The sequence below is a fragment of the Botryllus schlosseri genome, chromosome 3 (genome assembly GCF_051294905.1).
Source record: "Botryllus schlosseri isolate E-star chromosome 3, Bs_hap1, whole genome shotgun sequence".
Lineage (NCBI taxonomy): Eukaryota > Metazoa > Chordata > Ascidiacea > Stolidobranchia > Styelidae > Botryllus > Botryllus schlosseri.
In genome coordinates, this window is record NC_137238.1 from 1286994 (window position 1) to 1299640 (window position 12647).

At 40.3% G+C, this 12647-nt stretch overlaps 1 protein-coding gene and 1 long non-coding RNA gene across 3 annotated transcripts; one reads left to right on the forward strand and one right to left on the reverse strand.

Annotated features, from left to right (window-relative positions):
* The first annotated feature begins 621 nt into the window (after positions 1–621).
* Positions 622–5878, forward strand: LOC145435486 (uncharacterized). 2 transcript variants are annotated; one of them, XM_080312764.1, is made up of 9 exons: positions 622–754; positions 987–1107; positions 1856–2005; positions 2088–2327; positions 2390–2464; positions 2520–2821; positions 3521–3692; positions 4071–4159; positions 5474–5878. In XM_080312764.1, the coding sequence occupies exons 1-9, from the start codon at positions 653–655 to the stop codon at positions 5549–5551; spliced, it is 1329 nt and encodes a 442-aa protein (XP_080168890.1). In that variant the 5' UTR covers positions 622–652; the 3' UTR covers positions 5552–5878. The 2 variants fall into 2 exon arrangements, with proteins under 2 accessions (XP_080168890.1, XP_080168892.1); XM_080312766.1 differs by having other exon boundaries at positions 2390–2458.
* A 247-nt stretch (positions 5879–6125) lies between these two features.
* Positions 6126–9165, reverse strand: LOC145435487 (uncharacterized). Its single transcript, XR_013913861.1, has 2 exons — positions 8354–9165; positions 6126–7345 (listed from the first exon to the last, which is right to left on the reverse strand). It is a non-coding gene; the product is annotated as an uncharacterized LOC145435487 (long non-coding RNA).
* Positions 9166–12647: the final 3482 nt, after the last annotated feature.

The following is a 12647-nucleotide window of genomic DNA, read 5'->3' on the forward strand; positions in this document are numbered from 1 at the left end:
CTTGTCCATACCTTGTGCTGAAGCACGACACAAATATATCTTGTTCTTGTCCAGTCAAGTCCAAATCATGTCTTGTCCATACCCTGTGATGGCCTCCGCTGCTTTCGGTGGTTGATGGGTATTATAGAGTGTATAATTGGAATTGGTCGGCTCCGAAATTTTGGAAGGCAATTTGAAAGTCAGCAAAATCCGGCTGGAGAATTTCCGGTTCTGCGTCCCAAAAACTTCTACCAAAATCATGATATCGTATTTAAGATTATAATTAAGAATGTTGCTAAAATCCAACTGTCGAAATAAATTCAGAATCCGCATCCAGTCCGGCTGAAATCGCTGAAATCCTGCTACGACTCCGGCTTCTGATCCGGAGTGTAAACGAGAGGCCGTTTCTCCCTTGCGAGTTCACATAAGTTTTGGCGCGGAATACTGGCAGACAAAGCGCTCTCGTAATGGCGGCTTACAGCTATACAGTCGTATGTTAGGTTTAGTTGCGTTCTGGAATTAATCGTGGTAAATTGAGGCTCAACCAACCATATTCCTTCAGAGGATTACTGAAAACTTAACTGTAGATGGTAATTTATATATGCTTCATACGAAACATAGGTATATGATGTATGGTAGACAACTACTTGTGTGTTTTTGGTTCTGTCTGATAATGATGGTGCTGTCTGATGAAGATGAATACCTGATTGTTATATTTCTCGAAGGAAAACAATCAGTTGCTGTGATACATAAAAGCTGGAAAACCACTGTAGATGTGAGTTCATTCAATCCTTTTTAACAGACTTGTATAAACTACCCAATAGTTTGTTGATGGTCAACGATTTGACGGTTTTGAGTAGTTGTAGCTCCAGTTGCTGATTTTAAAAACTGATTACGGTACTTCTGGTTCCAGTTGTGCTTTTTGAAAATCCAATAGATTATACAAGTCTGCTCGTTCGTATTTTATGGATTGTAATTTGCATGAAATTGTTTTTATCTATATTCAGGGAGTATTGCATTGCTGGTGGCCGAAGAAGAATGAGAATTATAAGGCAAAACACAAGAAGCAACCGAAATATGATACGGGCAATTGGTCTCTGTACAAAATATGTATCAAATGCTCATCCAGTAAGTCAACTCATAATTTGTGAAGGTTTACCATTACTAAGTACCATTAAATTCTCTTGCTTAGCTTGGAGTCTGGAGTTTTTAATTAGGATTGCAGAAAAGTTCTGAGTAGAGTGCTAACGTTATGTCACTACTGTATATAGGTATTGATAACTAATCTATAGATAGATATACAACACATGACTCACGGTTGAATACGCCGAGGCAAAACCCTAAATCTAGATCTAAAGCAGTCACGAATTCGCGCGGCCCCAACTATACTCTGAAATTCTAAATTTGGCCCTGACAGTGAAAAAGGTTGAGAACCACTGAGCTATACAGTTACTTGCGTACAGTATTTCATTAGCAGTCTAAGTTTGCGTGAGCGATACAATATCGTTTTTTCGAATTTTCAAATTTGAGTAATTCTTGATCTAGTTTTGCTGTTTAAAAATCCAGTAGTTTAATAAATCTGGAATCTGACCATCTATATCAGGGGTGGACAATTATTTTCCTCCGCGGGCCAAATGAGAAAAATAAATACGTTGGCGGGCCGAGTGAACATTTTTAGCTATATTCTCCAGCGTATTTCCAGCGTTGGCGGGCCGAGTGAACGATTTTTCTGTTCATTTGATATAGCCTATGGTTTTCGTCATTCAAAAAGCAAGTTTTATGTTTTGAATTCGAAGAAACCTTTCGCGGGCCGCACAGAATAGCTTCGCGGGCCGCACTTTGCCCAGGTCTGATCTATATTATCCATCTGTTTTAGATGAATGGGACAAGGCCCTTCGTGATATGAGGGCAGTTGCAGACAATAGTAGCTTACCCTCCGCTTCAGATAAGGAGCTACAACGGTCTAACCGGAAACGTCAGCCGCCAAAAAAACTTTTGGATAATTCCACGTCATCTGATGATCAAGGTATAGCCTACACTGATATTCTTCCTAATATGTTATACACAGAAGACAGAAGTGACATATGTATAACTTTCATACTTTGTAGATGATGCTGCTCCTTCAAAGAAAAAATGTAATCCAAGTATTCAGACACAAGGCATCCCTATACCAATTGCAAGAGTGCGGTCACCTCCTGATTCTGGCGATGAAACTGTGACAAGCAAGAGTGCTCTTGTCAATGATGCTTCAAATGCAAGTTTGCCATCATTGAGTGAGGAGAGTGTTCAAGAACAGCATGACCCCAACATTGAATGTAGTGGCCAGTTGCAGGGAATCAACCAATGCAGTAAGTTCCTAACACTTTGATTCATTCTCCAATTTAAGCAATAGAGTCGCTCTATTTTCCAGACGATCCTTCATTTGTAAGCAATGTTGAACTGCAAAATTCTGACTGTCAACAACAAGGCCTATCACAAAGTAATGGTAAGTTTATAGCATATGATCAATCCAGTATTATTGAATTCAAATAATTTTTTAGCTGCTCCATGTTCTTCATCAACTCCAACATCTGCACACAGTGACCACTCTATCTCTTTGATGCGTAAAGACATCAAAGACATCAAGTTGCAAATGAACATCATGATGGACCTCAGCTCCAAGCAGATGAACCAGATGATGGATCTAATTAAAGGTCACATGATCAACGACTCAAAAAATAAACACAGTACAACAGCCCCAATCTTGCTTGAAGATCTTATTGAAAACCCCTGTCAAACCGTATCTCAGCTGGAACAACTGGAAAAGAACTTGACTGACGGCGATTGCAAGAAGTCTGAACTGGTATGATTTGTATGACTTGTATGACATTTGGTATGATTTGTATGACATTTGGTATGACTTGTAGCACGGCACACTTCTAGGCTTTTGTAAGGCACCGGTTATTCTAGGGGCGCCAACTCAAAATTGGTCGCAGGCCACTTTTCAATTTCGGTAGAGGATGCAGGCCGCATGAATTCAATAACGAGATTAATTAGGCCACAGAGTTGAACGCCTTATGAAATCTTAATTAGGGATTGCACCGTGTGTTGATTGATCAGGGAGAAAAAACATGGCGGCGCCTGCATGACAATGTTATTTTCAAATTCACATTGTCCTCAGCATTATCGGTGGGAAATGGATTTGAAGTGACATTGCTGTCGTTGTAATACATTCATTAAATACGATTTATTCATTGTATATGTGGATAAATGGGCGAATAATGTATCGATTCAGCAATCCGGCCTATATCCGGCCCGCCGACTGGAGAAGTTGCCCACCCCTGATCTAACCTCTCGTCAAGATCAACGTTCCATCAAGTTATTTGATGTCTATGCAGGCGCGTAGCCAGAGGGGGGGTTTCGAGGGTATAGTCGTCATTTACGCATGTACTTAACCATAATGAATTGATGCTATATTAGTGAATTCGAAAAATATCGAAACCCTGCCATATTATTTTAAAAAACCCTACTTATTTTTTGCCATTTGTATTTTGTACTACAGGTATCTGCTTTGAAAGGACTTCACGGTGAACAATTGGCCTCAACGGTCAGAAATATCATGACAAGCATAGCTGTAAAAGATGTGTGGCAATTGTTCAGCCTAAAAGGTCAAAGAAGCAAAAATGGACAAAAAAGAAGTTTTCAAAATTTTACTCTTTACAAGACTATAAAACGTAAGTTGTTACTGATATTACAATCGCGATTTCAAAACCCATGATAACGATGTCTTCGAGAGCATTTTTACAGAGTTAGGGTATTTTGCTTTCCCTTCTTGTGAAAGATCATCGCAGCTAAATTGCAAATCGTTGCTGACCACACACCCTTATAAGCCCTCGTTTGAAGTCATCTTCTACTGACATTGCCGACATGGCGAAATCACAAGCAAGTGCGTTGATTGCGCAACTCCATGTTGAGTCTGGAATGTTTTGAAATACCAATTTTGACACCATGGGGTGATCACATTCGAGAGAGATTGTTACCGCTGGCGGAGATTCCGATTTGCCGCATTGTTTTGTAATGCCGCCCCTGATCTACTTATATTCTCTTTGAAGGAGCATGTAAAGTGGCTCATCCTACGGCCGACAGTACAACAATTACAACTAAAGTGGGACGATTTCTAACTGTTATTGGAGCTTGCAAGGTAATTTTGTTTATGAATCTGACGTCTGTGTGACAGCTGCGTTCTTTATCCGTAAGTGAATCGTTGCTACCTCCAGGGCCACTACCATTCATCTTCAGAACACTATACCAGTGGTTTCCAAACTTTGACGTGATGTAATTTAAAAAAAAATTATAGTTATTTAATTTCTCGGATTATCCTTGATTGGTGGATAATCCGCGATTTATCAACGAAAAACTCACATAAACCCGCTTCTACTGGTCGGAATTGACTCAAATTTGTTTTGCAACGTCTTTGAAGACAGCTCAACAATTTCATGGGGTTGGCAGGAAAATTGGGAAATTTTTTTTTTAATTTTCAATAATAAATTAAAAATTTTAATTGGATCTGCGGAGTCCTATACTTGTTAGAATCGAACCAAATTTGGTGTGCAGCGTTTTTAGGGTAACCTGACAATTAAATCAGTGAATGGCTGGAATCCGAGGAAAAAAGTTATTTTTGAACAGCCCTACTGCACACGTGAGCAATTACGCAGTGCTTAGTTGGTCTCAGCGCAGAAAAAGCGCAGAAAAAATCTGAAGTGATGTCATTTTTTTAGTCGTTACGTACTACTGTCGAAGGGACCGCGCAGTGAGTTGGTGAGTGTGTGCAGACTCTTCAAAAATTAGAGGGAACATTGGGCCGGCTGTTTCGGTGGCGAACAAGATGCATGGCAAATATGGCTCAATTCCAACGTGTAGAAGTCAAATCATTGAGATACAAAATTAGGGATTGGAAACTTCGCTGGTATATATATTAGGTACATTTTACAGCTAGCTATACTATCCCATTCACCAAAGAAATGTTTGAAGCTGGCCCAGAACGATAACGATGAGTTATACGATCTTCCAGGGCCGTAACTGTCACACTCCAAACACCCAATTAGGATAGCTCGACTGGACCCAAAATTACTTTGTTGGTCGTTTGTTGAAGTAGATGTAATCAAATTGAATATTTTTGTCGTGCTTAGCGCGATTTCTTGTCCCTGTAGGTCTACATTTAAATATGATTAGTAAGATAAAAAGGTGCTTATGTTAGAGAAATATGCAAATCGGTGGTGGCGATTACCACACATTGAAAAGGACTACGACTCTACTCTGTGCTAAGAGATGGGCCTCAAGAACATTTTCAAACAACACACACCACCAAGGTCGTCGTGACTTCCTAAAGGCGATTCGGAATCCTTGGATGAATGTGACTTGCCATGACCGTCCCATTGTACTCGCAACCAAACACATATAATGACTTTTGCTCTACTGCTAATCAATCGAAGTAATCAATTCATTTATGTTTTAGGATGACGATAAAGGAGAAAACAGGAGCAAGACTGTTATCGAGGAGGCTGAAGATTCCGATACCGATAACATAGACTAATGCTAATGCAGAAATATTTGCTGAAGTGATTGCACAGTTCTGTATCAAGGCCCAATTCTTGCTAACGTATTTTCTTCATCCATGTTTTTTTTGGCGTGTTTTGTTCTGATTTCATACAGAACAGAAAGCCATAAACATGATTTTTAAAATTGGCGATTAGTTTTAATTCTGAATCAAGGCCTACCTCTTGCTGCCTACTTCTTGCTAACGTATGTTGTGTCACGGACTGTTATTTTACCTTGATTCTTCATCTATTTTTATTCCAATTTTCCGTCGAGGTCTAGTCCAGTTCATTTTTTTTTGAACTGGTATAATACAGAACAAAAAGCCATACATGATTTGTAAATCTGGCGATTCGTATTCGTTCATATGTGAAGTCCAGCAAATAGCAGGTTTAGCCAACCAGGGTTCAGGGTCACACAGGGTCGAGTTATACAAAAAATCTCTTCTAGGATATGTTTAAGGATGTTAGTCAGGATATCTTTGAGGATGTTTATCAGGATATCTTTGAGGATGTTTCTCAGGATATCTTTGAGGATGTTTATCAGGATATCTTTGAGGATGTCCATCAGAATGTCTTTGAGGATGTTTATCAGGATATCTTTGAGGATGTCCATCAGAATGTCTTTGAGGATGTCCTACAGGACATCTTATATATATCCATTTCTGTCGACAAATGTATATATTTTGCAGTTCAGTGAAGGACATCTTTTGAACTCATGGAAGATGTTTAAAAAATATCTTTAATAAGTTTTGTGTTTGCTGGGTTACCACTCTAACGGGGTGTGACAATAAAGGTGTTCTTCCTTTGCTTCAAAAACGCTTGGAACATCTCAGACGCAATGACGGAATCTCAAACTGTTCAATTATAGATAACTAGCCTCCGTATGTTAGTTAGCCTATCTATAGCCAGAAGGCATTGTATGCCAAGACAACAAACCTGAATAGTGTTTTGGCCACAATGGTGAAAACTGTTAATATGATTTTTGTCTCATTACCTGAATCAGTTACGCCAGATATTACTAGAAGCAGAGAATCAATATGGCGATGTCACGTAGGCCTATATTTGTCATGTTCGCGCATTAAGTCGAGCAGCTATGCTTACACGAGTGTATGAACTGAGAAATGAAATAGCAACTTTCCTCGAGAACACAAATATCGCCGACTCATAATCTTGTAATCGAAAATGGGCATCTCATCTTGCTTTCCTGGTACATTTAACGTCACATCTGAACAAATTGAATTTGCAACTTCAGGGGGAAAACAACTAAATACCTGAGATGTTGAGGCGCATTGAAAACAAATCTGTGACTCTGGAAATGTCAACAGTACAAAGAAAATTATGCTCACTTTCCTATACTGGAGGAGAGAAAACCTAGTACCAACACTACATTTGTAACGACTACCAGAGAACTAACTTGTGGAGTGCCACAAGGCTCAGTCCTTGGACCGACTTTTTTCCTCATTTATATTAACGACATTGTTAATGCATCTTTATTCCGCACAACGCTATTTGCTGATGATACTCACCTCTTCATAACCTCCAACACTATCGATGGTTTGCATGCATCTGTGAATAGGGAACTCCCAAAAGTGTCGAGATGGCTCCAAGCAAACAAACTAAGTGTTTAATTTTATTTCTATTTTCCTTTCTTAAGTAAACATTTTTTACAGCCAGACTGTTCAGAGTCAAGTGTACCTGTTTGATGCTGGTGTGATCAGACTAGATGACCTTCACGGTCGTATCGATCATTCCTATCTAATACCGAATACTGTGCACCAGTGTTGGGATGACTCGAGTCATGACTTGACTCGAGTCAGACTCGAGTCACTTTTTCGTATGACTTGACTTGACTCGAGTCACTTTGCAAAAATGACTTGACTTGACTTGACTCGGCGCTTCAAAAATGCGGATTGACTCGTGACTCGGAGCAAAATTTACGAGTCAATTTCAAGTCATCAAGTAAACGGTATCAATCAAATCATTGTATTTTGGACATATGTTCGTATTGTTCGCGATACGCCTATGTGCCACTTGTGAGAGTAACCAGTCATTCACTGAATGTACGTTTGAATGATCCTCCATTATTGCATCACAAATATATTGACCACAACGAAATGATCACAGGTTACGTTGTAGTAGTAGTAGTAGTAGTAGTAGAAGTAGTAGTAGTAGTAGTAGAAGAAGAAGAATACAATAGCAATTAACGTATCTATGTTTCTTGGACGGCTCACTGCCAACATTGCGCAGTGATCACCGTTACCAACCATCTTGTATGATTCAAATCCATATCAATTTGTTTCAACGTCTCGAGGCTTCGTATTCGATCCTAATGGCTGACATAATAACAGACTGTATAGCATGGTATACAGTTAGTCGCGTATATTATTTGCGGTTCTACGTCTGCATGATAAACGCCTTCTTGCATGCATATTCATTATTCAACTTTATAAAGTATGTGTGTGTATACATTAGTTATTTGATGCAAGATAAATGGTAAATTATACTGTCTTTCACTCAGCTAGCAAAATGTAATTACTCTGAATCGTCACTGATACTTCGAAAATTCAATTTGACTTGAATTGTGACTTGACTCGTGACTCGACTTGACTTGACTTGACTTGACTCGAGTCACATCCAAAAAACGAGTGACTTGACTTGACTCGAGTCACTTTCGAAAATCGATTGACTTGACTTGACTCGAGTCAAAATGTGCAATGACTCGAGATGACTCGTGACTCGAAGGTACTGACTTGATCCCAACACTGCTTGTGCACGCATATTTTCTGTACCACCAGCACTGCCGTTTGTTATGTATTTTGGTTCGATGAAAATAAAGACTCTCTCTCTCTCTCTCTGATACGAAATTTAACTACTGAATATTCACCCGCTTTTCCGACATTCCTTCTCTACAAAATGAATTCTGACTATTCAGTACTCCGTTTATTGTGGACGCCAATACCTTTGCCTGAAAATTTCAAATGGGCCTTTCTCAAATGCGATGCAGTTGAATTGAATGACAAATTTCATACAAAGAGCATATCGCTGCATGACTTTGACAAAGAGTACATTCCTGAAATTGGTCTTTATCCCAGCTTGACCAACAATGCAAAAGAGATTGCATCGATTTTTGAAAGCACGTACGCATGTGAACAATAGTTTTGAACAATGAAATCCACGAAGAGCAAGCTAAGATCGCGTATTTCGGACGTCCATTTTGAATAGGGTCTTATTCTTGTTTCATCTGACTTGTTACCAGAAGTTGAAAACCTTTCACAAAGCAAGCTGCGTCAATTGCCACATTTATTCTGTGTTGATGAAGTGTAAATACATGTGTCTGCTGGTTGGTATGATTGAGATTGCAGCAATGTAGGATAATATACCGAAGTGAACGTAAAATATAGTACTAAGAAAAATTCCGGCCCGCCAAAAAGTTGTACACCCGAAATTTGGCCCGCGACTAGCAAAAGGTTGCCGACCCCTGCACTAACCTATGGATTTCTGTTTCCACTTTATCAAGTAAAGCGTATGGCACTTTACGCGCTTTGTAAAATTTCGGAACGGCGTTGGGCTTCATGTTGAGCCGTGCTTTAATGCCTACAACCTTCCCTAGTTGCGTTTCGAAGATGCGAGTATCCCTCAATAGCCTGCTTAGGTAATCTCTGGAATTCTAACTCTGACCGCTAACAACGGCTTCGGCGTAAGATGATCCCCGAGCAATTTAACTATTTGTTGGTAACTCTTATCTTTCGGTTTTTCTGGTGTCGAGAGATTTCGAACGAGGCTATATGCTTTCGCCCCACATACCGTTAGCAAGACAGCTTTCATTTTTCCTTCGTCGGCAATACCATTCGCTTCAAAGTAAAGCTCCAAGCGTTCGACATACTCGTCCCACTCGTCTTCACCCAACTATTTGTTGGTAACTCTTATCTTTCGGTTTTTCTGGTGTCGAGAGATTTCGAACGAGGCTATATGCTTTCGCCCCACATACCGTTAGCAAGACAGCTTTCATTTTTCCTTCGTCGGCAATACAAAGCTCCAAGCGTTCGACATACTCGTCCCACTCGTCTTCACCCAAGTTGAACTCGGGCACTTTCCCGTATCCTCGGCTTCCGGCCGCAGCAGTGTCGTTGTTCATCCTCGTCGCCAATGTTGTGTCTTTATTCACATAACAAAATAAGCAAAGGCAATTTACAATCATGTCCCTGATAGCTCAGTTTAAATGCTATAAGTCCAGACCGTTATTGAATAGCTGTTCCTTGCAGGCACAAAATTAAATCATTATATACGAAAATGCTGCTGTCAGTACGACGATAATGGCGCACAAAATGTTGAAATCCCAAATGAAATTACAATGTAAATTAAGAATATATACGTGTCCAATGACACCGCGGTATTGCAGTTTGTAGCCATTATCAATACAATAACTGCTATCTGAACGCAACCATAAAAATAACCGAATGATCTGTTACGGCACTGAGTGAATGACTAAAAAAGCGACAGGCAGAAGCTTTCGCGGTCACACGGTATCTTTACCTGACTTAATAGTTCTATCTGCGTGGACATGGTTCAATATGCGTTCGACTACATCCAAAAACCATGACACTACAGTCGGTTTAGATACGCTGCTAGCATACTTCGCCCAGCGAAATCGGCGATCTTCCTCCGTGCAGCGGACCGTGAAGTCGGCTGTTGTGTATCACTGTCACCAATGGAAATCGGTCATAAGCCTTCTTTAATGCGAAGCCAGCAATATACTCCAGTGTTTCACTTTCGAATCGTCCAATTCTCCCCCTACCAATTTTCCCTCTCTTCCCACTCCACCAATTAAGGCAATTTTTCTAAGTGCCTCGAGCAACAGTCTTGGCGCCCTCTGATCTGCTGACAATCCCTCAAAATATTTGACAGCTGTACAACATTCTTCGGAGTACTCTCTAACAACTGTTGCAGAATCAGGTGCAGGTATGTAATGTGACATGAACTGCCTCAATTTTTGGCTGGCATAGGAGGTTAAATTGACCCGCTAATCAATGTCTTTGATTATATCCTCTGGAGACGGTTGACGAATATTTTCATTCATGCCAATTACAATAGATTTAGGATTAGGTTTGCTTCCACTAGGTTCTTCATCCATGTCTACGTATCGGAGCTCATGAATTATATCATCGGTCAGTAGTAACTCCTAGCTAACCTCGTTCATGTTTAAATGCTATAAGTCCAGACCGTTATTGAATAGCTGTTCCTTGCAGGCACAAAATTAAATCATTATATACGAAAATGCTGCTGTCTGATGACCGTGGCCCCCGCTATGCTCGTATACAGTCTTGCCAGATAACAGCTAATTAGCCTAACTTAATATGTTAGTACAGTTATGGAGATCACCAGACATAAGACAAGTGCATTCAATGCTCTCTGTGTAAAGTTGAGGCATCCTGGGTATTTATCCTGTAATAAAACCATACGTACAGTCACATAGTATTCAGTCTATGTTAAATTGCCGACTATTAGTATGGCAAGAGGTTCTCGATCTCTTCCGGCGGGTATTTTTCTCCGATTGCACTCACGTACTGACGAAAATGAACTTCGAAGAAATATAATCAATAGTGTGTAGATCACACGGTACCGAAATTCGCTAGCGACTTCGTTTCTTTCTTTGCTTCACTCCTTCGCTGGCAAGGTCGCTAGTCAAGACGCTACCGATGCGTTACACTCTCGAGCTCGCTAGTGAATCTTGTTGTGACAGTATTACGTCACAGCGGAGAAAAAGTTACTGTGAAATAGAAATCAGTTGTTCGAAAACCGCCGTGTACGGACTTAGCCTAGTAGGTGATACATTGTAGCATACAGACCTGTGTGGCATTTGCAATAACAAAAGCAAATCTTATGATATTGAAATAGGTGAAAATGTTGGCTACTGCAACAACAAGAATTCAAATGTTTAAATTAGAACACAAGGTATGTAAATCGATAACGACAAGGGCCATGCAATGATGGACGAGGAGATTACGAAATCTGACCCAACTCATGCTTGATATGAAGGGATCAGGGCTTCTACTGGATATTTTATTACGCCGATTTCTGATTTGATCATCGTGGTCACTTCCTTCATCAAGCAGCCGTTGTTGTGCCCTACAAAACTCTCCGCAACTGACCAACACCAAGCCAATCGCAGTTGAATAAATCACTATGATACCGCATTTGACTGCTGAAATGTGTTCATTTATTGAATGCCATTACCAATGAAAGCACCGTACCGGCGCAGTTTCTCGCTCCGAGTAAGACGTACTGTACAGTTAACTCCCGGTCAAGTACGCACCCGTTTAAGTTCGCATCCCAGATAAGTACGCGAAAATTCTTCACAAATTCTGGGTTCAACTTTTTTCAGTAATTTATTTATTTTAAACAGCAACCACATTAACTGGAAAAGTTGAACGTCAATTAGACAATAGTTCACTGCTTAAACATGTCGCGCAAAGCCATCTGATGCATATTTTGCACTCTTTTCTGCTTGACTTCCAACTTCACCTGTGTCGGTTTTCGCTGAAAGCATTCAAGAGTGCTTTTGAGATTATCGGAAGCACCTCCTGCTCGATCCTGTAAGGCAGGACACAGCACTTCGTTGTAAAGTTGTTCAAAGCCAATCGGTGCTTTTTTGACAGGTGCACATGTACAGTACAATTGTCATGCTTGAGCCAGCCTCATCGTTAGTGTCATAATTTTAAGCCTGCATCGTTTCCAACACATCATTCACGTCATCCAAAATTGCCTGTGAATACTTTTCATTATTCCCGTCATCAACATGCATAAATCCTTCTAGCTCGTCTTTGTCAATCGAAATACCCATATAGACTTGAAACATGTCAGACCTGAAGTTAGCTTCCTCATCAACGCCCCCATCCAACGGAGTTATTTGTTGAGTCTGGATTTCTTACCGACTCACCCGATATTAATCACCATACCTGCTTTATATAGTGAGCAGCATCCAGCAAATGAGCTGGGTTCTCATAAGCAACACTTGCGGCCCCTATGGCTTCTGGATAATCTTTTAGCTTGTTCTTTCTTGTGGGCCTTCAAGTTCTCGTCAAGCTCGTAAAA